This window comes from Amblyraja radiata, chromosome 22 (assembly GCF_010909765.2).
Source record: "Amblyraja radiata isolate CabotCenter1 chromosome 22, sAmbRad1.1.pri, whole genome shotgun sequence".
NCBI classification, from domain to species: domain Eukaryota; kingdom Metazoa; phylum Chordata; class Chondrichthyes; order Rajiformes; family Rajidae; genus Amblyraja; species Amblyraja radiata.
Window position 1 is genome coordinate 38,830,051 of NC_045977.1, and position 27,236 is coordinate 38,857,286.

The 27,236-nt window shown below is 37.6% G+C and overlaps 2 protein-coding genes across 3 annotated transcripts in view; one reads left to right on the forward strand and one right to left on the reverse strand.

The window, feature by feature from the left end:
* The window catches only part of smurf1 (SMAD specific E3 ubiquitin protein ligase 1), a 71,025-nt gene extending 53,435 nt beyond the window's left edge, over window positions 1–17,590 (forward strand). Inside the window, exons 10-18 of one of the 2 annotated variants that reach the window (XM_033041108.1) lie at window positions 1,555–1,759; window positions 1,892–1,995; window positions 3,115–3,229; window positions 5,289–5,467; window positions 5,859–5,996; window positions 7,492–7,612; window positions 8,698–8,899; window positions 9,803–9,887; window positions 10,575–17,590. In XM_033041108.1, the coding sequence (XP_032896999.1) occupies window positions 1,555–1,759; window positions 1,892–1,995; window positions 3,115–3,229; window positions 5,289–5,467; window positions 5,859–5,996; window positions 7,492–7,612; window positions 8,698–8,899; window positions 9,803–9,887; window positions 10,575–10,674 (1,249 nt within the window). In that variant the 3' untranslated portion in view covers window positions 10,675–17,590. The remainder of the gene's footprint in view (window positions 1–1,554; window positions 1,760–1,891; window positions 1,996–3,114; window positions 3,230–5,288; window positions 5,468–5,858; window positions 5,997–7,491; window positions 7,613–8,697; window positions 8,900–9,802; window positions 9,888–10,574) is intronic. The other variant, XM_033041109.1, reaches the window with a different exon arrangement.
* Window positions 17,591–24,593: 7,003 nt separating this feature from the next.
* LOC116985446 (urotensin-2 receptor-like) lies at window positions 24,594–25,637 on the reverse strand. Its single transcript, XM_033040236.1, has one exon. The coding sequence runs from the start codon at window positions 25,635–25,637 to the stop codon at window positions 24,594–24,596; it is 1,044 nt and encodes a 347-aa protein (XP_032896127.1).
* Between the last annotated feature and the right edge of the window lie 1,599 nt (window positions 25,638–27,236).

A 27,236-nucleotide genomic window follows, 5' to 3' on the forward strand; every position in this document is an offset into this window, starting at 1 on the left:
AGAACGTTATGGCTCATGTGTAGGCAGATGAGATTAAATTATCTTGGCACATGGTGGGCTGAAGCATCTGTTCCTGTGTTCTGCCTTTCTATGTTGGACATTGTAAAGGGGCTGTCCCACTGTGGCGACCTAATTGGCGAGTTTAGAAGAGTTTAGGGGCTGTCCCACTGTGGCGACCTAATTGGCGAGTTTAGAAGAGTTTGCCCTCGACTCGTACTCGCAGCATGGTCGACATGAGGTCCTAGGAGGTCTTTGTAACTCTCCTTCATGCTTGAGAGTAGTCCCCGCGTACTCGAGGCCTCAGCTAGGTCGCGGCGTATTTTTCAACATGCTGAAAAATGTCCACGAGTAAAAAAAGGTTGCCATGGAAAAAATTGATAAATGGGTTTAGTCGAAGTTAGTCGTAGTAGGTCATCATATTATCCGTAGATAATCGATGGTAGTCGAAGGTAATCGAAGGTGATTGTCAGTTTCCTGACACCTGACCAGCATCATTTGCAAGGGAATTTGAATTTTTGCAAAGCGTCATGCTATATTATTCCACATTTTTATTAGCTAATAAATTCAAGAGTTGGAAGCAGATTTAAGAATGATTATGAAACTGAGGTGGCCAATGACATGCCCAGTTACATGTCCCGATATATCACTGTATGTCGAAACAAGGAAAGCAAATAAAGACACAAAGTGCTGGAGTACCCCTGTGGCCAGCATCTCTGGAGAACATGGATAGTGGATGTTTCAGGTTGGGGCCACTTCTTCACACTGCTGAATGTATCTTAATGAAATTTGAGTTTAGTTACTAGGATGCAGTGGAATTCTTTGTTCTCGTGATGCTCACAGATTAAACAGAATACATACAGTAATTATAAATACCCCAAGAGTAACTTCACGTAAAATGTTGAACGTAAAATGTCACCACTCTCTGATGCCATCTTGTGTGAGATAAATGTAATGTAAATTATCTGCTTTGGAAAGTTAAATAGTTGAGAAGGGCATCACAGTGTCACAGCTGGTAGAGCTGCTTCCTCACATCAAGAAGCCCCAGGTTTAATGTGCTTTTTCCCAGTAATATAAATCTAATTTATGTCAACTCTTCTTGTAATCTAACCTAAATGTAAACTTTAGTTGAAATACTACATTCCTTTTGGAATTAAATTATTTCTGAAATGCCATGTCCATAATTGTGTACAATGCTCCAAATCCAATGTAACTTTGGCTCGGTGTAGCTGAAATGGAACACATTTCCATATTTTTATTTTAGCATTCTCATTCTAAAATAAAAGCTTTTATTAGCGTTATTGTTTTTGTACTGATTACTTTTTAGTGACCTGCATTTGTGGCTATCTCATTGGCCTGCCACTGATCCTAGTTTGTTTTTTTAAACCATTTTTATATATTTTTAGTCCCAGGTTAATGCCTTTACCTCTACAGTTTTACTCACCATCAATTCCTTAAATGTCACCAGCCTTCACACCATTGTTAAAAATGCACATCAGGCCATTATATTCTTCAAACCATATATAAATGTGGTAATCTTTTGATGTTTTCTTGCAGTAATCCCAGTCAGTTGAAGGAATCAAATCAGACCTTGCCTGCACCACCTGAGGTACCAGTGGAAGAAGGAGAGGGAGAGTGGTCTGTCCCACGATGTGAGCGAGATCTGGTGCAGAAGTTGAAAGTCCTGAGGCATGAGCTTGCTTTGCAACAACCACAAGCAGGGCATTGTCGTATTGAAGTCTCCCGGGATGAGATCTTTGAGGTAACTTCACATTCCAAGCACTCTTCATTAGTACAAATTTCCAGAGAGCCTTAGAGTGCATTTATAAGCAACATTTTAGTAAAATGTATATTGTGTATGTATGGAGACTCATCATCAGTTTGTATGAAATAGGAATCATACCGTCAAGTAATGAAAATGAGACCAAAGGACTTGAAGAAGCGTTTAATGGTTAAATTTAGAAGTGAAGAGGGTTTGGATTACGGTGGAGTAGCCAGGTAAGATTTTTCAGTAAGTCATATTACTGAGGAAGGATTTAATATACTTGCAACATCGCATCGTTTGCAGTGGATGACCTTAACAACATTCTGTTATTCTAAAATGAAAGATGTACTTCTGGAATCAGTTGATGTCGCTAAAATTCATACGTCCGTCAGAATTCATCGCAACAATGCCAGAATATCCAGTTAAAGAAACAATCCCACTAAGCATGTAGACCCTGTGCCATATTCTAGCAAGATCTTAGGGTTTCTCGGCACACACAAAGAACATGTAGCCTGGGTGAACTGAGCGAAGACAAGGGTTTGCAATTTGAGCAGTGGCAGAGAAATATTTCTATAAAACCAGGCCATGTGCTGTTACATTTAAAAAGTTGAAATAAATATAAATGAACAGAAACTTGAGAATTATGACAGTCAGATCAGGATCCATCAGTGAACATTGTATTAATCATCCTCAAACAAACGGATCACAAACAGCTCAAGCTGAAAGAGTGAAGGGAATATTAATTAAATTTATAGGGGAAAAAATTGAAGAATATTGCCATGGAATCAGATTAAATAACACAGGAGAAACATACAAACATAGAAAATAGGTGCAGAAATACGCCATTCGGCCCTACAAGCCAGCATTGCCATTCAATATGGTCATGACTGATCATCCAGAAGCAGTACCCTGTTCCTGCTTTCTCCCAATATCCCTTGATTCTGTTAGCTGTAAGAGTTATATCTAACTCTCTCTTGAATACATCTACAGTGCCCTCTGTAATGTTTGGGACAAAGACCAATCATTTATTTATTTGCCTCTGTACTCCACAATTTGAGATTTGTAATAGAAAAAATCTCATGTGGTTTAAGTAGATACAGGAAAAATATGCTTTACAAGGCTGTAAATGTGGGTAAACTGACCTAAGTGCAAAGTCAATGGTGGTATTTAAAAAGAAAGTAAGTACTTATTTAATAAACATGAGTATGAAACTAATGTCCATAACAAGTCAGAAATTGGGGTCAAAATAATAGAATTGCAATTGTGACTAAATAGAAAGCTGAGGGCATAAATACCCTATTTATTCATTTTAAAGTTCCAATTGTTAATAATTGTGTTTGCTTGCTTTCTAGGGAGTGGTTGTATTTGCTCTGTCATGAGATGTTGAATCCTTACTATGGGCTATTTCAATATTCAACTGATAATATCTACACACTACAGATCAATCCAGATTCCGCAGTCAATCCTGTGAGTATTTGCGGCCACAGTGAGAGTTGGAATTATTGTAAATTAATAAGAATTTGTTTTGACAGTGTTCTACGTGATGAGCAAGGACTTGTCACATGGAGCATTCTCTTTACCCATGACGTTGTCTTCTCCCCCCCCACCACCTGATAAAAAGAGCCGGAGCTTAAAAGTTAAACTGGAGAAAAATGCGCAAATATAATTATGGGATATATTTATTAATATTCCTTAAGATTATTTGCTCGTTGAAGTATGACCATCTTTCTCCGCCTCAAATAAAAGTTTGTGTGTTAGGAGAGGTTTTTAGAAGGTTGTTTTATAATTATTTGGTTTCTGGACATTGGGTTTTCCCATTAAAGCTACTTCAATATTTCATAGTGAAATCATGTAAATATTTCAACCACTGCTCAATTAAATGTATTTAATGTTTATCCTTCATTCTCTAAGCTTTTTATTTTACTAGGTGTATAATTCCAAACAGGAAATTGTGCATCTTCTGCAGATTTTACTTTTCTTTTATTCACTTCCTTAATATTATACCCCTTTTTGTGTGGGATTTTGTTTCTGTTTAATTTATATAATTGTTTTTTAATGCCAAGTTGAAGAATTGGCTTCACATTTCTGGCATTTATAAAGCATTATATAAGTTTGATATAATGTGACCATAAATTTGTACATTTGGTTCACATTGCCTTTCAGAGTTTGACTTTAATGATTTAGAAAGTGCATCATGCAACCTTTCCAATGCAGCTAGCTGTAAGATTTCAAAATCTTTAAACTCTTTTTATGCAACTTTCTCTTTGGGATAAAGCTGCTTTGGATATGATAATCTCGGCAGTCTTTTTCATTTTAGATTGAGTTTTGAGCAAATTCATCTAGGCATTTTTAACATGGTAATATATTTGCTGATGAAATGGATTCATTTCTCTCATCTGTTAGCAATAAGGACAGCATTACCATAAATAGGTTCTTACCCCAAAGCCACTTTCTGAAAACATCCATTTCATTACTGACTATACACAAATATACTTGAAATTGATATCGTTAATTTTATTTCGGGTTGACTTGTCATGTAAAGTGGCTAAATATATTAAACAAAACATGTTATTAGTGCTTTGCATTTGTAAGTCTGTGGCTGGTCAAGAATCTGCCTCCGTTAAAAAAAAAAACAGCAACTGTTTGGCTGCTGGTAATAGTGGTCCTGCTTCTGTGTTCGGCACGGACTAGAAGGGCCGAGATGGCCTGTTTCCGTGCTGTAATTGTTATATGGTTATAAATGTTGCATCTTGCTTCAAGTCAATTGTCTTGTCTGTAAAGGCAACAATACCACATAATTCACTTTACATTGTTGCACTTTAAAACATGGCCTTACCTGGTGATGATCGCATACTTAATATATTTTGGACTTTGGTGAGCGCATTCTACAAGGGTATTGTCAAGACCAGAGGGCCTGAGCTACAGGGAGAGGTAGGGCAGCCTAGGACTTTGGAACATAGGAGGCTGAGGGATGATATATAGAGGTGTATAACTTCATGAGTGGAATAGATTGGGTTAATGCAGAGAGTAGTTTACCGAGGGTAGGGGCATCAAAAACCAGAGGACATAGGATTTATGGTGAGAGGAGGCAACTCTCACCATAGGAACTCTTTTACTCAGAGGGTAGTAGGTCCATGGAATGGGCTGCCAGAGGAAGTAGTTGAGGCAAGTACTATAACAGCATTTAAAAGATACTTGGAGAGCTACATGGATAGAAAAGGATTAGAGGTCTATAAGCCAATGCGGACAAATTGGACTAGCGTTGAGGGGGATCCTGGTTGGCGTGGACGAGTTGAGCTAAAAGGGTTTGTTTCCATGCTGTATGGCGATGACAGAAAACACTTTGTTTGGTTGTATCGGGTTAATATACTCTGGTTTTGATTTAATATTCACTTGTGTTAATGTTACATAAATAAAGAGCATGATATTGGGAAGATTGTGTGAAGGTTTCTGGTGCTGTTTGTCAGCTATCGGATGGCAGTGTTATACTCTTTACTTGAGCCAGTGACTGTTTTTGTTTCTACAGGAGCACTTGTCATATTTCCATTTTGTGGGCCGGATAATGGGACTGGCTGTATTCCATGGACACTACATTAACGGTGGTTTCACATTACCGTTTTATAAGCAGCTGTTAGGAAAACCTATCCAGTTATCAGACTTGGAAACTGTGGACCCAGAATTGCACAAGAGCTTGGTTTGGATCCTGTGAGTTGAATTAACGGAGTTATATTACAACAGAATTCTGACTTTTTCCTCTCAATTAACGTCCTGGCTAAAAGAGGATACAGTTGAAACAATTATTCATGTTTCTTGAAATACAAATTATAATTCAGATTATAGATTTTCTGGTTTCTTTTAAAGAATATATTGTGTAAAATGTTCTAATTATTTATATTTATATTCAATTTTAATTACCATGAGACAGAAGATACATATGTTAATAACTATGTACTAGTAAAACATGACACCTTTGAACATGTAAAATAAATTAATTTATTGTTTTGAACATGGTATATGTACAAAGGTGCACTTTATATTTTAGAATGCAATGAGCAACATCCATCCAACTAATTTAATAACCCTTTTTTTATTACAGTGAAAATGATATTACGCCAGTGCTTGATCACACGTTTTGTGTAGAACATAACTGTTTTGGTCGGATTATTCAACAAGAGCTGAAACCAAATGGCAGAAATGTTCCTGTAACAGAAGAGAATAAGCGAGAATATGTTAGGTAAAGCGTTTATTTTCACGTTGCTGGCTGTGATTGAAAGTTTTGTTGCATTGATCATTAATGCAGATTTTTAAAAATATACTCTACATTCTCAGCTCAAGCAAGTTCATTATGACCTTTTTCATCCCTAGTTTTTTGAAATACAAGATACAAGATGCATTTATTTGTCACATGTGCCAGATGGCACAGTGAAATGAGATTACCATACAGCCATACAATAAAAATAAAGAACACAATACACGATAGAATTCAACATAAAAACATCCCCACACAGCAGAATCAAAGTTTCCCACTGTGAGGGAAGGCACCAAAGTCACGTATTTTAATAGATTGAGGAACATTTTACCTGGAAAAAAATGTTTCCCATTATCATACAAATACTAACACTAGTAGATTCCACATCAACTTAATTTGTCTATCTCTCTATCTAGATTGCACATCAGTCTGAAGAAGGATTCCGGCCAGAAATTTCACCTATTCATTTTCTCCAAAGATGCTGCCCGACCTGCTGAGCTACTCCAGCATTTTGCATCTATCTTAGATTGCACATAAGCCTAATTGACTTATCATTTCCAGAATGCATTATCAAGGAATTTTTGCATCTCAAGCCATCAATTTCCCAACAAGCAATAATTTTGCTTTAAATGGTGACCAGGCTGACACAGCTCAGCATTTATTTAGTTCTGCAAATACAGTAAATGCAAATTATAATTTGCTGTAGAAGTAAAAATGATTTGTAATAAGTACATACATAGAGTGCATGTATCAGAGTACAGTACAGGAACAGGCCCTTCAGCCCACAGTATCCGTGTTGAACATGCTGCCAAGTTAAACTAATTTCCTTCAGTTCCTTATCTCGCCATTCCTTGCACGTCCATGAGCCAATCCAAAAGTCTCCTTAATGCCACTATTGTATCTGCATCCACCACTATTCCTTGCCGTGCATTTCAGATACCCACCACTGTCTGAGTTAAAAGAAACATACCCCACACATCTCATTAAAAATGTTGACCCTCCTACCTTAAAGCCCTCTCGTGTTTGATGTTTCCAGTGGGGATAAAGGTTCTGACTGTCTACCGCTATTTTCCACATGTGCTTGTTAATGGGGTTTTCACAATGAAGTCATTTTTCTAAGCCTACTGACACCTCGTACGCAGTTAGTTATTTATGTGAAACAACGTCCTGTATATAGTTGACACATACAATCCTATCACATTTTTCGCCTTTATTTTCCCTAAACACAGCTCTTTGAAAATGATGCAGTTATTTGTGACTTGGCTTGGCCTTCTTTCTGCTTTATTGTAATTTATTTCCTTTATCATTTACCCAGTATTTAACTGATCAGTGTGTTGAGCTCTTAACATGAACATTTGACACACATTTTGTAATTTACATCGGAATGATCAAGTTAATCCAAAATGTTTGTAAGTTTAAATTTTGAATGTTCATTTTTGAAGTAATTGTATATTACATAACCCATCTTGCATTGTTTCAGGCTTTACGTGAACTGGAGATTTATGAGAGGAATTGAGGCACAGTTTCTGGCTCTGCAGAAGGGATTTAATGAGCTTATTCCACAGCATCTCCTTAAACCTTTTGATCAGAAAGAAATTGAGGTAACAAATTTTTTCAAATGAATGAAGATGTAACTACATTTAATTGGTGACCAAACTGTTTAATTGTTCCCAACCGCCATCCCTCTTCTTTTTAATCAGCCTGCTACTTTTTTGTGATTAATAGTGCAGAAACCAAAAAAAATTATGATTAGTTTTACTTTCCATTTCCATTGTAAAAGCTGGAGAACACAGGAAAGTTCTGTAAGATTGGAGTATTCGGGTAGATGTTGAGAAGATACAAGGCCTGGAAGCCAGTAAAGAATGGATAAAGAATGTTAGCAATGAACTAGAAAAATCTGCACATATTCCCATAGCATCCATATGATTCCCTCTACTTCTAATACTCGCTCAATTTCATCTCACCAATTAAATTGGATAGCCAGTTATTTGCACACTGAATATTGTGAACTTGCTTGGCAAATTTAATATTCAAGATGCTCCTTCCTCGTCGTTCATAGTTTCTCGGCACCGCTTTTAAAAGTTCTTTGCCGTTTAAATATATAATTCCAAACACCATGCACTTCAAAACTGCCTAGATTCAACCAAAGCACTGACAGTTTTAAAATACTGTGGCAGGTTAACATAATTAGGAACTGATATGTTGGAAACCCTCAACAGGTCAAGTAATATTTGGGGACAGAAAAGCAGTTCATGTTTTGGACCCGGACTGGAACTGGAAAAAAGAGAAATACATGTCACTTTTCAAATTTCTTTCCTCTTTTCCAACAGAAAACTAACTTGTATTTCTTTTGTTTCTAGTCCTGGCTAGTTCTGAGTGTTTCCTACATTGTCTGTTTCTCTTTAGTTTATTGTCATGTGTACTGAGGTACAGTGAAAAGCTTTTTTTGCCATCCACTCGATGGAAAGACTGTCCATGATTACAATATTTGTAGTTTTTATTTTATTTACATAATTAAAAAAAATATCTCAGTGCTGATACATTTGAAGTAGTTATGTCAACTAAGATTTGTTAACAATTTGTGCATATATGTTTGTATGTAGTAGCATTGGTAATCATTTTTGAAACATGGATAACCATCTATGTTGGTAGAATCTCTGCATCTGATTGTTTTTCTTTCCTGTAGCTTATTATTGGTGGGTTGGGGAAGATTGACATAAAGGACTGGAAAGCTAACACACGTTTAAAGCATTGCACGTCTGACAGCAACATTGTGAAGTGGTTCTGGCAAACGGTGGAGATGTTTGATGAGGAGCGAAGAGCACGACTACTTCAGTTTGTAACTGGTTCTTCCAGAGTACCTCTGCAGGGATTCAAGGCACTACAAGGTGGCTATCAGATGGATCATACTTTACTAAAATGGGTTGTTTATATATTGCTGTGTAGGTGGAAGGCATTTCCATTATAAACTCTGAACTATAAAGATTTGTGAAAATTGTTTCATTATTTTGGGCCATTATTTGCATTTGCTGCAATCCCAATGTTACTAATGAGATATTGATTCGCGAAAACAAAGATAAAATGATTAAAATGAAAACTGATTTGCTTAAGCAGTGTGGAGCAGCTTAGCAACACTCACCACTGATTTGGAATATCATATATTTCTTCCCCCACAATGTTCCCATAGTCTGGGCACTGGGCATTTTGTACTATTGATATTGGGCTACCTGCCAAAAATAGATTGAACATAAAACAGTACAGCACAGAAACAGTCCCTTCGGCCCACACTGTCTGTACTGAATATGATGCCAAGACCAACTCTTAAATGCCACTAACATATCTACCTCCCCACTGCCCCCAACAGTGTGTTCCATGCACTCACCACCCTCTGTGTAAAAGACAACTTGATCGGCACTTCTCCTTTAAACTTTGCCATTCTCACCTTAAAGCTATGTTCTCTACTATTTAATATTTCCATCCGGGAAAGAGGTTTTGACTGTCTACCCTATAGTATCCTGCAGTATTTGTGTTTGCGTTGGTCATCAATACCATCATCTTTGTTTATTACTTTTTATGGTATTTGTGAAGAAATAAAATGATCATTGTTTTCATTGTAATCTACTTCCACATTATATATTCACTTCAGTATTTTTCATTTCAATAGATGCAGTGTGGATAACTTTTGAAGTGATTCAATTGCTTTGCATGTTCCCATTGATAGTCTCTTAGAAGTTAAACGTTAAGGTGTTTTATACTTGCTGTATGGTTTAACTAGATTTTGTACTTGTAAGGTTCTACAGGTGCTGCAGGCCCAAGGCTTTTCACCATCCATTTGATTGATGCCAACACAGAAAACCTTCCCAAAGCACATACATGGTAAGTTTTACTTTTAGAAAAACGGAGAGCATTCACTCTATTGTCAAATATGGAAACCCTCAAGACCGCAGTTTACAAATTCTGGCATTCTGCCAGTTAATTAATTGTATAAAGTGCATTGCCTGTTTATCTAACATGCTCAATATGTTATTAATAGAATGCTTTGGAAATCTATTTGTAATCTCTTCGAAGATTCCTTTAGGGTTGTATGAAGTGGAAAATATTAATTGGGAGGCCATAATGAATTGCTTGACTTGCAAATTTTTGACTTGGCATGCTGCCCATAAACCTTGTTTTATCAATTTATTTTGTAACATTATTTCAGTCAAATTACTACAGAATGATAATTCAGTGGATTTTGTTTTCAGTGCCTGTTTTCAGTCCCAATTGCCTTCCAGAAATACATAATGAATTGAAGATAAATTAAATCAACTGTGACCAATACTGTGTTTAACATAGTTCAGCATTGTGTGTCTATCTCAGTGGGTCACGCAGCATCTCTGGAGAGAATAGATAGGAGATGTTTCAGGTCAGAATGAAGAAGGGTCCCAGCCCTAAACATTACCTGTCCATTTCCTCCAGAGATGCTCCCTGACCAGATGAGTTACTCTACCATTTTGGTATAAACCAACATCTGCAGTTCCTTTTTCATTAACATCTGTGTTTACTTGTTCTCTCTCTGCTCAGTTTTAATCGTATAGACATCCCTCCTTATGAGTCTTACGAAAAGCTTTATGAGAAATTGTTGACAGCAGTGGAAGAGACATGTGGCTTTGCAGTGGAGTGAAGTACGCCAGTCCTTTTGAAGCTGTTAGGAACACTACGGAAAGGAATTTCTGCAAGCATCAGAATGAGTGGCGCACTGTGTAACTGAGAGAACTAACAATTCACTCACACGGGTGCTATAACTTACGAATGATGTAAAGACGCTGATCGCTCAGAAACTGAAAGGCAGCAGGATTTCGAAAAGAGGAAACCGGGGAGCTCAAGTAAAGAAGATACTGACAGACAGAAAAATGGACCTGTTTCAGTTGTATCATACATTTTTAAGTTGTGTGCTTGAAACTTTATTTCAAAAACTTTGCACAGTGAACGATGACAGATCCTTGCACATTTCACTTCCTTATATTCTTTTAACCATTCACCCTCATAAAAATGGTCCAACGGAAACGTTTCATTCTTCCAAAAGCTGAAACTGACGTTTAAAAATACTGGATGCTAAACTAGAAATAGGTAATTTTCTAGCTTGAGTATTCCTTTTTTATCAACTCTTTCAGCGCAGACAGTAACTATACTTGGTGCGTTTTGATCAAATCAGATTATTTTTATCTATATTTTGTTAAAAGAATTGTATTCCTCAACAATATGATAGGTAACTTTTTAGGAATATTTACAAAAAAACTTGTTCTATTGTGATGAATCCTTTAATACTGCAGTCATGTTTTGGCTCTAAAATTAACATTGTAATCATGCTCAAATGTTCGTTTTACGAACAGCTTGAGGTAAGGTATTCTCTATTTATTCCTTGAATTCCACTTCACAATGCACATAAAACAAACATCAATTTTTACAGAATTAATTTAAAAATATGAGCTGAATGTATAGAAACATGAAAGTGTCTTTCAGTACTCAAAGACTGATCCATTCGGAGTCCAGCGTTGAAAGAGTTAATGGAGGACAATTGACAGACATTGCTGCTGAGGTGATTTTTTTTTCTTCCTCCTCAGTCTTACTTTGCTGTAAATCGGGTTTGTCTCTGAATCTCCTTGTTCCCTTGCCACCTTTCCCTTAGCTGGGAACCTATAATAGCAGACATCCGTGAAGCACCCAATCTCAAGAAAACTAGAGAAATGTGCCAAGTGTGAAACTGGTTTACATGACAATTTATGGGCAAGACCATTCCAAGAGACTAAGCATATTAAGTTATGAAATTTTATTATCATGCTATTTACATCCATATTTTAACAATTTGCTGAAAAGTTTTTGCCTTTTTGTTTCGGGATGCTGAATTGAGGTTATTTTTAATTAAGATCATGAAGGCTTCTGAAGACATGAATAAGCAAAAAAGGAAATATTTAAACTGTGTTAGTGCCGTCAACATTAAGGAAGACTCTGGAACTTTAAACGGGAGCCGTGTATGAACCATACATTGTTAAACCATACATTGAATTCCATGTTCTTCCGCCCCTTTTCAAATGAGACATTTATTCCTTTTCTTGTATTTGATGATCTTAAATTGTGTAGTTTTCAAGCTAATATTGTGTGGCTATAAATCAAAATAGTTTGATAACAACAATGGTGTAAACACTCGTAGAAATGAATTCATTTTTACGTCGGGTAACTAAAGGAATTGTGACCAATATCATGTCTGTTTTAAGTCCATGTTAAGGATTTGAGCAAAATCAAGTCTACTTATTAGTGCTTTTTCTATGTCGCTGTTGATCACTACTGAAAAGTTTAGACACCTGCTCAAAAGATTCATTTTGAAGAAACAATTTTTATTTTATAATCTGGGATTAAACAAAATCCCTGTGTTCTACAAAAATCACAGCTTTCAACTCATTGCAGTCTCACTGAACCTAATAAATGTTGCATAAATTCAAGAAAAAATTAAAAGCATATTGCACTCATTGATTTTACACAGTGACCAACCAATTCAAATCTTTAATCAATGTAGCATAGAAATCAATTTCTTTGTCTAAAACATTGGATTTTATTTTCAATATTATTGAAGCAGAACTGAAATCTCAGTCTCGGATACTACAGTTTGGCAAAGTGTGTGGAGAAGGTTTGGGGAGAGTTATATTTTATAGCCTAGAAAGGGGATTTCAATTTCACTGATATGACAAAAGAATTACAATTTCATAATATTTCAGTGCTGATTGCATGTAAAAGTTGAGTGCTTGTCAACAATATGTTGTCTCGTGCTATTGGACATCAGAGAGATTTACTTCTACATTTATTAATGCACTGTATTTAAGCAGTTTTTATATCTAAAGTTCTCCCTAATTTATGGGTCCATGATATAATTTAAAGTCCTTTCCAAATATTATTCCTTGATTATTATTTTTTGTAACTATTACATTGACGTAACCTGACACTAAATTTATAAAGTACACGTTATGAATTTTTTACTGCTAACTCTAGTAAATCCTAGAGAGATATCTAGAACAATTCTCTGCCTTTTTGCTTGAATTAGCAGCACCATGAAATAATGTCATGAGTGGTTACTGTGTTCTTTGCAAATTGATTAATTTTCTTTATATAACCCTTTAACTCAGTAGGTACCTGATTGTTTGATGTACAGATGATCACTGATCACTAAAATTAATTTTCCAAATTGGGCGTGTTAAGTTGCATGTTGCCAGTAAGATTCCCTTCCGTACAAAATCCCAAAGCAAAAGACGTGCGTTTGACGATAAAGGAAGCGTTTCAAATCAGAGCTCAAATTCAAATCGTGGTTTTCAAATTGAATTTTGAAATTGATACTGAATGTTAGGGTTTTTTTTTAACTTGGTCACTTGATTACTTAAGAAATATTTGGATAATGTGAAATTGGCATTTACTGGTTTCAAAGTTGTGCTGCAAAGAATATTGTTGCTTTTACCACTAACTTTGGAAAACGTTTTAATTCTATGGGATTAAACAGACTAAATGCTACTTTTATGTCACCGCATTCCAGCAGCTGAGATTTCTGCGCAGTTTCAATTGTAATGTCAATTTTGTTGTGTAAAAATGCAAAACCATGCATTTCCTTGCAGTTTTAGGATATTGTATCTTGCAAATGCACGGACGTTACAGTTTTAAAACTTGCGCGCACAGGCGTTCTGGACGTTATGCAGTAAGATAGAAAGAAAGTTCTGAAAAAAACTTTCAGCTCTTTCTTTCTCTGATGTTCTAAATTTGGAACACAGACGCCACAATGACTTTTCTTTCCCAATCCCATAAAGGACTAAGCCAAGGACAACAGAAAAAAACAAAGTGACTGCAGGAACTTATTTGTTGCAAGTTTTAGAAGAAAAATCAGCAGTTTCAAAAGAGAACAGAATTCAAGGATTATAATTCTGAAATATTTTGTGAAACATAATACAAATATTCAAAACAGCCTTTACATTGTAAAGTAAAATTATAATTCTGCAGCATAAGATGAATCCAGGATGGTGATACTTTGTTCGGTCAATATTAGCTGGTCAGGCAAGTTACTCTCAGAAGCCACAGTGATGAGGAAAGAGTTGAACATTTAATCTTATAGCACTTTAACGTTAAACACTAATTGTCCAATGTTCCAAAAGTAAGATATAATTGCAGTACTTCAAATTAACAGTTATTAAAATGCAGGTTACTATTATGTACATAACTGGCAGAGAAGGGGAAATTAGTTTGGAATTCTACAACTAAATAGCAATTGGCTACAGAGAAACATTTGGTGGTAAAGTTGGGCATTGAGAAGGGGGGGAAATGTTTTTAATCATTGATTTCTAACTAACTAATAATAATAATAAATTTATTTTATGGGTGCCTTTCAAGAGTCTCAAGGACACCTTACAAAATTTAGCAAATAGAGTAAAAACATGTAAGCGGAATGAAATAAATAGTAAAGACATCACCAGTACACAAATTCTTAACTGAATGACAAATATAAATGCAACAAGATCATAAAGGCAGAAAACATTTTAATATATTGATTTTACATATAAGATACAATGTGTTTCCACTTAATTTTTTTAATGGATTAATTGCATTGTAGAACAAAGTAGTTTGGGTAGGTTATGAAATCTATGCACCTTTCAGAACCATCTCTGTTAGAAAATGGGAGGATAATTGAAGACCATATTTACAAAGAAGTATGTTCAGGGTTTTTTTTCCCCCCTGGATTTGTTTCCATCTAATCCTATGGCAAAAGAACACCAGCCTATCTAAATTGAAATTTATAAACCTTGGATGTAAATCAACAAAGTGTTCAGGTCGAACTTCCATTTCGATAGCACATTTCACAATCGCGTGTGCCCCAAATGCAGCCAATTCAGTATATTTGAGGTCTTGCCACAATTGTAGGAAGTACAACAGCTAGTTTGTCCCACCAGTATAATAGCAAAAATGGAAGCACACAGCAGTTCAGGCAGCATCTAAGGAGAAGTCTGAGATTATCAGAACATACATAAGGTCAGTTTTTCCAAGCAGTAAATTTATGTGTGTTAAATGAGTATATTGGAAACCTGATGCTATTGTTTGATAGGAAAGATTTGGTGTGGAATATTTCTATTTTAAAATTCACTCTTCTGGCTTAGCCCAGAGGAATGAACTTAAATCTTATAAACTGAATTTATGCTGATGCAGTTCTCATTTTGTCAGTCACTTAGAATGGAAAGAAATGCTTAAATGGTTAGAAGACATTTACAGACTTTTTACCAGGCCAAAATTTTGCACAAATGGATGCATTGGATGAATTGGGACATAGATGGTAAATAGAACGAGGAGAGGAGGTTCATAGATGCTAACTATTCCTCTGTTGCAATAGAAATATCTTGCTCGTTGAACTCCGATTTGTTGCTGTTTTGGATGAAGTTCTTCAATTCTGGTGTGACTGTAATGCTGCTGTTGCCAGTATCAGTGCTGACAAATTAATATAAAAATTGAGATTATTAGTTGCTGATTTTCAAAATCTGGGGATTGTTTGGAAAAATTTACAGAGCATATTTTCTCAATCATTGCAGAACCATATCTAATGTTTAGTCTTTGTATAACGCATTACAGAGGTTATTGTGTTTTCAAATAGTGAAATCATTCTCCAGGTTAGGGTGGGAGAGGAATAGGAGAATCAAGTATGTTTTGTTTTCTTCTGCTCCTATCTGTGATATGTACTCACTGGAACTGAAGGGAGTAAAAAAATCACTCAGCAAGATGTGGTAAAGTCTGTCTATAAATGAATAGCCATAGCTCTTTCTTCGTTCTCTGATGCTCTAAATTTGTTGCTTCATTAAGGAAGACAGATATGATTGCCGTGCAAATCTTAATTGAGAATTGAATCGGACTGCACTGGTTGAAGCTAAAATATGTACGATCAGTGAATGTTGCCAGCTTCATGCGTATTGCAGTATTTTGGGGCACTTATTGCATGTCCACACTTTTGTCCCAGTGATAGTTTAAAGGGTCGGCTTTATTGATGGAGTACTGGAAGTAAAACATAATTAATTTACCTCAGCTGATGGTGTGTCTGCCCTTAAAATTATTGAAGTGCTGTAGAAATACTTGGGATATACTCCCCTCTCTGCCATTCTTGCATTTCTGCGAAGAAATTATTTTGGGGAAGATCTACTGACCCCACCAAATTAGCATTTAACAGTGCTGCCGTTGATTAAATTTGGGCTTGTTTTTTCTTTAATGACGTAAATTTCCTGCAGTGCATTGATTAGTGTAAATTATGAGGACATGCAAACGATAGGCAGGGAAGAATGGGGTAAGACTTGAATGCGTGTAACACCATTTGAAATAACCGCTTGCTTTTTGACCTCTCGAAATAGTAGCGGCCTGACTATTTAGATGATTATTTCTGTGAAATGATGGTATATGTGGAGCTAAAAGAGGAAATGAGGGGAGAGGACCAAATTCAGATTTCAAGTAAAAGATCACTAAACTGAGGAGATGGGACATTCATTTACACCTGTGGATTCCTAATATCTTTTCAATTCCTTTCTTTGAGTGATTTATGTTCTGCAAGAACCCTATGTCCGTGGGCTCAGTCAATGACCAAGTAAATCACTCACACATATATTGGTAGATTAATTGTTTGCCACTGGACCTGACAGGTAGTGGTGTGATGCAAGTAAGCAATGGTGAAAGTCCATTGATGCTAACATCTATTTTGAAGCTATTTTTAATTCTTTGGTTGGCCAATGCAATGCAGTAGCATTGCAAATAACAACAGCATCTCACTGTATTAATCTAGTAATTTTTGCCTATATAATTCCAGATTAAGGAAAACTACTGTATAATATATAATAACCCTAGAGTTTTCTAACGTGTCTCCTAAATTTATATAATGACAGAAATATAACTGCAATAATCATAGCTTAATAAATATTGGATGATGCAATTTTAGCCAACCCTTATTTCACTTTTCCCTTGTAATATTGAACAAAAAAGTGCCATTTCCAATATAACTTGCAGTTGTGTAGCTTTCTTGCCGTTTGTTAATATCTACACCAAGATCGTCTGATAAAGAGAAGTTACCCATGAGAGTTAGAGGTTCTACACTGACTTTTGTGGGCTTTTCTGGAATAATTTTTTTAAAGATAGCACTCCTGAAGGTGAAAGCTCTGTAATAGTCAAAAGGTTCAAAGCTGCTTTGCTCCTTTCTTGAAACACACCAAGTCTTTTATGTAAGAGATCTGTCCTTTTTATTTTCTGTAATAAACTTACTTTTGCAAATTAAATTGTTTTGACACATATTTATTAACTAGTAACTAATCTGAGGAAAATTTATTGCTGTATTAACTTTTTCATTGTTGCTGCTAAAGTCTTTTAGCACCAGTTTTGTCGTGAACAGTGTATAAAATCTTTGTTTTAACTGTGAATCGAGGTATTTTTTATTATTGATGGTATTGAATGAGGTATGGACTGAATTTGATGGCTGGTAGTTGAGTAGATGTTGGACTCAAGGCCACATTCATTTTTGTTACATGCAATAAAATTTGAACTTTAAATATCTGTGCTGATTTGAATTTCTTGGTTCGATCTTAATACTTTTGAACATCAACAGAACACAATAAAGCATGTCTTAGAATGAAGTAAAAAATACAAAATCAAGTTTTAAGTTTAAATATATTATTCACTACAACAAACCTCTTGCTAAACATGGACATGTACTTCAAGAGCCCTCTTTCTTTGTGCTACCTAGGATCATATCTAATATACTGTCGAATATAGAATTCTCATTCAACCATATCAGACTACATTATATGATTTAAGATTATACTTTGTAAAAGGTTGGGGTGTAAATTGACTTGTTTATTAATGTTATTGCAATTACATTTTTAAAGTGTAATTTTAAAGTGCGGTTTTTGACTAAACTGCATTAGGAAATCCTAAAATTATTTTTTTGTCAAGAAGGTTTCCTGCTTGATTCTCCAGGTCATAATGGGAGAGTGAAAATCATTTAAAGATGAAAAACAAAAAAAAAGCATTTATGTGCAAATATTTAGAGCTTTTTACATTACAACTTTAGTGTATGGAAACTGTTTAACACAATATCATTATAGTACATTCCAGCAATTGATTTGTTTTTGTCTGTTAATCCTGATGAGTGCAGTAAAACGAAGAATAGTGTGATTAACAACTTCACATTTCAGTAAAGTACCTTAAACTGCATCATTGGATGCATTCCCACCAATAATTGCAGTGTTACTTTTGGCACTTTTTCTTTATGTGTCTTAAAATATACCTACCTGTTTCTTAAAGAAATTTCCTTTTATGCTTTCCATGGGAAAGCAAGAGGGCTGAAAGATGTCATGAATCTGTAACTGTAACAATCCCAGCGACAGTGAAGAAGGGCCTCGACCCGAAACGTTACCCAATCCTTCTCTCTAGAGGTGCTGCCTGTCCTGCTGAGTAATTCCAGCTTTTTGTGTCTATAGACATTGTTTGATATTGTTTGAGTATTAATCCTGAAATCATTAGAATCTCTTGTATCGCCTTAATCTCTGAAGCTAAAAAATAATAATGTATTTGATCGATGGAGAATCATTGGGTTTCACTCTCTTCTTTCCCAATTCTGACTCGATGCCACAACTCACAGAATTGCTGACCATTCATTGCATGGGCTCCTTCACTACCGATCATTTGATACTGTTTCGGCATTTTGAAAACTGGGATGTTTCCTTAGCTCCCTATAAACTGGACCAGTTCACCATTGTCCCACTTTTTCTAAACTCGGTGGATCCATGCTTTCATCAAACTTGCAGGGTTCACTGGAAATTGTATTATACTACGATGTAACATTTATTTTTTTTAAGTGGATTGGGTTATGAATAATCCAGTGAATGTGTCAGTCCACCAAGGTCCCAATAATTCAAGAATACTGGAAGACAAGACTTCTGTAGTTAAAATAAGCCCATCAGAGAGATTGATTCAACGCTTATGAAGCCCTTTAATTCATTTTCCAACAGCATAAAAGATCTCTCCAAAATACTTCAAGATAGAAGTTAGGTGAATAATTACCTAAATTGATAACATTGTTAATAAAGGAATATTTGTAATTTGAATATCCATTAATAAGATAAAAATGATCACGGTATCAATACTAATTGTTCAGAGTATCACCAATAGGCTACTTTATTTTTTAATAATAGGCAAAGTTAACTGAATTAGGCAGATAATTTATTTTCTCATCTTTTTTTTCTTTTAGAATAGTTTATAATTCCAATGGCATATTGACGTGCAAGATGTAATTCTCACAGTGAGTAGCATTACATGTGGTTTTAATTCAAAGCTATCTTGGTTCCAGGAAATAAGATATCTGAAAATCATGGGAATGTATGCTATATGTGAACATGGGATGTAAGTCGCTGTGGTGTTTCATAGGCTGGGCACGTACTGCTGATGGTTCCTGGGACTTTATGAGGGTCCACAGTGTTAAATGGTGCAATTGCAATAAGAATTATCACAATTATCAACATAACAGGAAGGTTATAGTATGGAAAGAGGCTACTCAGTCCAATGTGTCTGCACCAATATGTCTGATTTATTGAATTCTTGTTTATTATATGTCTGAGTATCGTGTTTACAGTCCTGATATGCTGCTGCAAGTAAGAATTTAATTGTTCCATTGTCAGTACATTTGATTCTTGATCAGCTCAATTTGTGAGCAAATCAGATTACACTGGTTCAAGCTAAAACATGTACAATCAGTGACTGTTGCAAGCTTCTTGCAAATTCCAGTATCCCTCTTTGCATGGTGTTTTATTTATCGTTTCTACTATTTAGTCAGTTCCTTCTTGAATGAAACAACTGAATCTGCCTCTACTACAACCCTCAGCAAACATTTGCAGACCCTGCCCATACCCCAGGGGCACAATAAAGTAGAAATATCATCTCATATCACAATGAGTTGTTTTGCCAATCACTTTCACTCCTCACCCTTTGGTCAATAGGAGCCTACTCCATCCGTTCAGCTGCTCTTTGTAATTTTAAGGTTTTTTTCAGATCCCCTATTGACCTTTTCAGTTCTAAAGAGAATGATTCCAACTTCTCCAGTCTATCCAGGCAACTAAAGCCCCTCATCCATGGAATAAAAATTGACTTGACAGGATGGTGAAGGAGGTGTTTGGCATGCTGATCTTCATCAGTCAGGGATTTGAGTCCAGAAGTTCAGATGTCATGTTATTGTAGACTCCAGTGCCCGCAAACTCTGACCATGCAGAAGCAAAGATCACAATGGCTGGTGAGATTAATCCGAACATAATGACACAGTGAGTGATCCTTCACTTTTATAAATCATTCCAAATCATGCCAGAATTGTCCCTTGTTAAACTTTTTTTTTTTCTTTAGTTAGAAAATATACCGAGCACGTATCAACCTGAGATCATCTAAGATTAGTGCTATTTCAAGTTTTCATTGTTAAGGTTTTGTAAATAAAATGTAAATACTCATACTCCCAACTATATATCGGCCCAAACAAGTACAGTAGAAGGTCAACTTTGATTAGGGTTTGCAGAAGTAAAATTGGATTTTCGGGAGTCTAGCACTGAAGCTTCGCTGACCTTAGACACAAAATGCTGGAGTAACTCAGCGGGTCAGGCAGCATCTCTGGAGAGAAGAAATGGGTGACGTTTCGGGTTGAGACCCTTCTTCCCTGACCTTTTTCTTGTTGGATTTCTTGGGACCAGAAATCTCATGTTATAAATTTGAGATGATCTAGTGCCAGGAATACTAATGTTGTTTACTTCATTTCCCAGTGCCTAGTGATTTTCCCAATTGTGGTGCACAGTAAGGTCTCATTCTCCTGCGGTATCCATTAATACTGGGGGATTTTGTGTCCTATCCCCAAGGTCTCAAATAATTAAATGAAAACCTCAATCATGTTATGAATTAGTCTTGGACGTCACCAAAAACAACTATTTTTCCACTCAATCATATCCTGAGAAGCCTCTCTTCCTTTGTAACAATGGAGTATTGTATATAGTTTAATATATTTGATCTAACTAAGATAAAACCAGGAGCTCATTATTATTTTCAGTGGCATCAGTTTCATACCAAATTAGTCATATGAAACAGAAGCAGTACCTTCGGCTCAACTCACCCATGCCAACCAAGATGCCCCTTCTACACTAATCTTGCCTGCCTGCATGAGGCCCATATCCCACAAAACCCTTCCTATCTATGTTCCTGACCAAATGTCTTTGAAATATTGTTATTGTACCTGCCATGACAACCTCCTCTGGCAGCTCATACCATATAACCATCATTCTTACTGTGGAAAAAGTCACCTCACAAGTTCGTATTAAATCCCCTCTCAGCTTAAACCTGTCGCCCTAGTTCTTGATTCCTTTACCCAGGTGAAATACATTATGCATCTACACAATCTATTTCCCTCTTACACACCTCTCTAAGATCACCCCTCAGCCTCCTGCACTCCAAGAAATAAAGTCCTAACCTGCCCAACCTCTCCCTGTAGCTCAGACCCTCAAGTCCTGCCAATGTCTTTGTAAATTTTCTCTGCAATTTCCACCTTAATAATTCTGGAATTGGGATAATTCGGATAGAGAAGGCAGGCACCAGCAGCATCCCTACTATATCCCCTGGACACCTGACAGCAATGGGCCTGGACTTTGAGTGGAAAAACCTTGACATGTTTTATTCAAGACGTGTTTTATAATTAATCCCACATTCCCATTGACAGTTAAATCAATAGCCATTAATAGACAATAGGTGCAGGAGTAGGCCATTCGCCCTTCGAGCCAGCACTGCCATTCAATGTGCTCATGGCTGATCATCCCCAATCAGTACCCCCTTCCTGCCTTTTCCCCATATCCCCTGACTCCGCTATCTTTAAGAACCCTATCCAGCTCTCTCTTGAAAGCATCTAGAGAACCTGCCTCCACCGCACTCTGAGGCAGAGAATTCCACAGACTCACAACTCTCTGTGAGAAAAAGTGTTTCCTCGTCTCTGTTCTAAATGGCTTATCCCTTATTCTTAAACTGTGGCCCCTGGTTCTGGACTCCCCCAACATCGGGAACCTGTTTCCTGCCTCCAGCGTGTCGAAACCCTTAACAATCTTATATGTTTCAATAAGATATCCTCTCATCCTTCTAAACTCCAGAGTGTACAAGCCCAGCTGCTTCATTCTCTCAGCATATGACAGTCCCGCCATCCCGGGAATTAACCTTGTAAACCTACGCTGCACTCCCTCAATAGCAAGAATGTCCTTCCACAAGTTAGGGGACCAAAACTACACACAATACTCCAGATGTGGTCTCACTAGGGCTCTGTACAACTGCAGAAAGAAACTGATGTTATGGCCCATTTAATATCCAGGATGGCAAGTCATGGGAAACTCATGCCAATATTTCTATGAGAACCAAAATGTCACTGGGCCCACAGATTTTGTATTTGAGAAAAGGGTAACTATAGATTCCTACATCATTAGGAGGTCACTGATCCATCACGTTTGTGCCCATCCCACAAAGCGCTGTGCAATTAGTCATGATCCTCTTGCTCTTTTCCCATAACCCTGCCAAATATCTTCTATCAAGTAAACATCCAGTTTCCTGTTAAAAATTATTACTTGAACTGCTTCCTTTTTAAACCGCATATGCCAGATTACAACAATATGCATCATACCAAAACCCCATATTTCCTTGAAGATTTTATTTTGCTTATTGTATCTCAAAAGCTGTTTGCCAACTCATCTGCCAAAGGAGTTGTGTTTCCATATTCACGCTGTACATCGAACACAGAACAGTGCAGCTCAGGAACACCATGTCTGAGCTGAACATGATGCCGTGTTAAAATAATCTCTGCCTGCAAATGATCCATATCCCTCCATTCACTGCATATCCACACATCTACTGTATCTAATAGCCTCTTAAATACCACTATGGTATCCTTAAATACCACTATGCTGCCTCCAACGTCACCATGGGAGGGCGTTCTGGACACCCACCACTCTGTGTTTAAAAGAATCTTGCCCCGCACATCATCCCACATCTTATAATGTTAGACATTCAATTGATGCTATAATCAATGCAACTAATGCACAAAGGAATGCATTCAACTAAAAAATAATCATCAGATGATGCATCACTGGCAAGGCCATCATTTATTGACACATGAACACCTCTCATCCTCCCATTCAGCACCTTTATGAGCATACCTCTCATCCAATTTCCATTTCACAAGCCTTATTCAATATCTCAAGCCTGCCACTTTGCCACCATCATCATGACTAAACACATTTCCCTCCTCTCCAGATTCCCATGGACCTACTTCCCTCCACAAACCTGTGATCCAATCATTCCCAACAACGCTGCTCTTCCAGTGATACCTGCCTGTGTGTGTGAGTGTAGGAGGTACAATGCCTGTCCTTTCCTCTCTCCCCTCTGCAGAGCCCAAACACACAGCTCATGTGAAACTGAAGACTGCTTGTAATTCTGTCAACTGTTCATGCATGGTCTTCTCTACTTTAGAAAGACCAAATTATCTCACAAAGAAGCTCATGAGTCATAGCAGTAGAATTAAGCCGTTTGGCCCATCGAATCTGACCTATCTTTCTCTCTCAACAATTTTCAAGAGAATTTCCTTAATGGCATTTTCTTCCTTTAAACCATCCTCACCTCATAATCCTTCTACTCTCCTCCTGGTCGGATGAAAGGTCTCTCCTGGAGAGTCACTGATTATGTTTCTGCTCTATATTAAACACCATTCTCGTGCTTTTAGCTATTCAATAAAATAATACGTGTTTTGGTTTCTGATGCTTTCATTTCAATTTGTGTAAATAATGCAGAGGTGGTTTTGTTACTATTTTAAAAAAACTATTAAGCAGTGAGATGTCTCATCAAAATAAGCAATATTTTTGAATACATTTCAAAAGATTTGTTTATTTTCAATAAATGAAAGGTACTTTAGAGCTTTTAAGTCAAAGCAGATTTTTAAACCAGTCCAAACATTTGTAAAAATTGTTTTTTTGTATTTTAAATGAATGACTCTCTTCCTAGATTCCTGTTCTCTTTAAATTGAACCTTATTAGGAAACAAATTATTTTAATCATTTTACATTAAGGGAAGGAAGCTGAAAAACTAATATGAATGACTGGCCAACATGCCAAGATGATCGAAGATAGGCACAAAATGCTGGACACAAATGCAGCGGGTCGGGCGGCATTTTTGGAGAAAAGGAAGATGATCAAAACGATCTTTTTTAACTGATCTAAATGGGTCAAGTCATGACACAAGATGTCGTCTCTGAAAGGGTTGCAAATGGGCATGGAAACACAAGGAGCTATAGATGCTGGAATCTTCACTCTGAAGATGTGTCCCGGCCTGAAACATTGTCAGTCGATTCCCTCCAGAGATGCTGCCTGACCCATGCACTTTGTGTTTAGCAAATAGGAGGAACAGAATTATTGATGACTGTGGTCCATGGGTAAAGGAAAATAAATTTATAGATAAATTCCATATCTGTTATACTCACGTACTTAACTGTAGCTGGTTTTAACTGTACGATAGACTCTCTGTGCACGGATGATGTCCAGAAGACGTTGATCTTTGGGACAAAACCCTGTGGCATTTCCTTTTGGAGAACTTTGCCTTTCGGTTCCTCAGATACTCTTTGTAATTTTTTGTCAGTAAGGTGTAGAGGAAAGGATTGATGCAGCTGTTGCAGTATGCCAGGCAAGTCACAAACAAATTAACGATGGCGACTGTGGTGGGAGAAATAGTTGCAGATTCAATGAAGTAGAGATGAAACAATTGCCATACCCAAAAAGGCAAGTAACAGATGCCATATATTAGGACAATCCCAAAAATCATATAGAGGATTTTCAGCTTCGGTGCCTTTGTCACTTCCTTCCTGCTTTGGGATGTCCAGTAAGTACGAGCTAACTTTATGTATAAGAATCCAATTAATATCCCTGGAGTCAGTATACAAGTATTAAAAAGCACAGTCAGATAGATTCTGTAAGTATGTTTTGGCCATGTGGAGCCGCACATGCGTTTTATTGTCCCGTTCTTGGCAAATTCTCTGAGATCGGTCATTATCATCGTAGGAAGGGCAAGGAGAATGGAAACCAGCCATACCACACTAATGATGACCCTCCTGTAGCCGTTGTTTTTCCTATACGTCGTCAGGGGTTTCACCACTGCTAAGTATCTCTCAATGCTCATGACAGTCAATATGAAGATGCTGGCGTGCATAGTCAGGAAGTCCAAGCTGAGCAGGAATCTACAGCCAAGTTCTCCAAAGTACCAGTCCTTCGCAAAGTAGGTGCACACCACAAATGGGATGGTGGTGAGGTAGAGGAGGTCGGCCAAAGCCAAGTTTACTATGTAGGTGTACATGGAGCCAGTGAACCTCATGGACAAATTCATCACCACCAGGACGTAGATATTGCCTATAACTCCCATCAAACACATGGCGCTCAGAATGGTCCCCAGCAACATTGTCATCAGTTTCTCATTCACTGGCCCTGGGGCTGAAGAGGAAAAGTTTCCAATGGTGGACAAGTTACTCTGAGTGCCAACACCTGCCACCTCCATATCCAAATGCCGTTCCTTCTAAACCAAACGCTTTTGCATCAATTCACCTACAATATTGTTAACAAAGATTATTTCTACGCAGGCAAATCAGATCAATAATACTACCCAGGTGATATATATTAATCAAGAGTGAGTCAAGAGAGTTTTTTTTATTGTCATAGGTCCCAAACAGAACAATGTCATTCTTACTTGCAGTTTGCTCCATATTAACATAATGTCCGCATTATGTCTTCTGCTCAATGCGTCGTTAATCAAATAAGAGGAGACACCCAAAGCCGCAGATGCTGGAATCTTGAGCAAAGCGCTAAGTGCCGGAGTAACTCAGCGGGTCAGGCAGCATCTGTGGAGGGAATGGACAGACAACGTTTAGAGTTGAGATCTCTCTTAAAAAAAAAAATTCCCAACCAAAGAAGAGGTGGATTCGAACGAATAAATATACTTGTTCCAACAAATGATTTGGACTGTTGAAGATATTTCGACAGTGGTTTCTTCCGTCCACGGATGAGTTATAACACTGAAATGGCTCCCCTCTCGAATTCGACAAAGTGCGGACGTTGAATAACTTAAAGTTTTGAAGTGAACTCTCCGATGCAGCGATGTATCGTTTCAAGAGCGACTGTCGCCCGCAACTTGGTGTCAATTCCTCAGTGGTCTTTGAGTGCGGAAAGGACGACGAGGTTAGAGGCAAACTAGACGAGAAGCCTGTTGAATCAGATCCCTGTTCTTAGACACTGTCCTGGAAACAGGCCATTTGACCCACCGAGGCCGCTCCGACCAACGATCACACACTAACGGCGCACTCACATTATCCAACACACTAGGGACAATTTATAATTTTATGAAAGCCAAATTAACCGACAACCCTGCACGTCTTTGGGGTGTGGGAGGAAACCGGAGCACCCGGAGAAAACCCACGCAGGTGACGGGGAGAACGCACAATCTCCGTGCAGAGACAGCACCCGGAGTTAGGATCGAACCCGGGTCTCTGGCGCTGTTCGATCCTAGAGGCAGCAACTCTACAACTGCACCACTGTGCCGCCCCCTTTTTTTTTAAAGGAAAAATGATAATGATCTTTCCGCTGGGTGCAGTTGGGTAGTTTGGCTCAGTGCCTTTGCCCAGATGTTACCCAATAACAGTAGTAGACGGGACACGTGTTTCAGATTCGATGTCGCTGGAGGCAGCAGCCGTGGGAAAGTGTATGGGAGATTTATGTGTCCCCCGCCTCCGCTCACAGTCTTGGCACTGGCAGTCAGTCCAGTGTTCCACAGCTCCCACCGTCCGGCACTCACACCGTGAACACCTCGTGAAGGTACATAGACGGTAGACCCTTCATCTGAAGTTTAGCATCTAACTTGAAACCTCTATGGGTGGGGGAGGGGGGCAAGTCTTTCCTTTAACGGGGGCTCGCTGCACACCCGCGCTCTCCACTGTGCTCTCCCCTGTGGTTCCCGCGGCAATGGAAGGGTATTGTGGGCGTGGAGGTAGCAGCCCGGGCAATGTGCGAGTCTGGTAGGGGAGCGCTGAGATGTGGCGCTCGGGGCAGTTGGTAACATTTTTGCTTGTGAAACAATAATTGAACTCTAAGTGTAAACAAATAA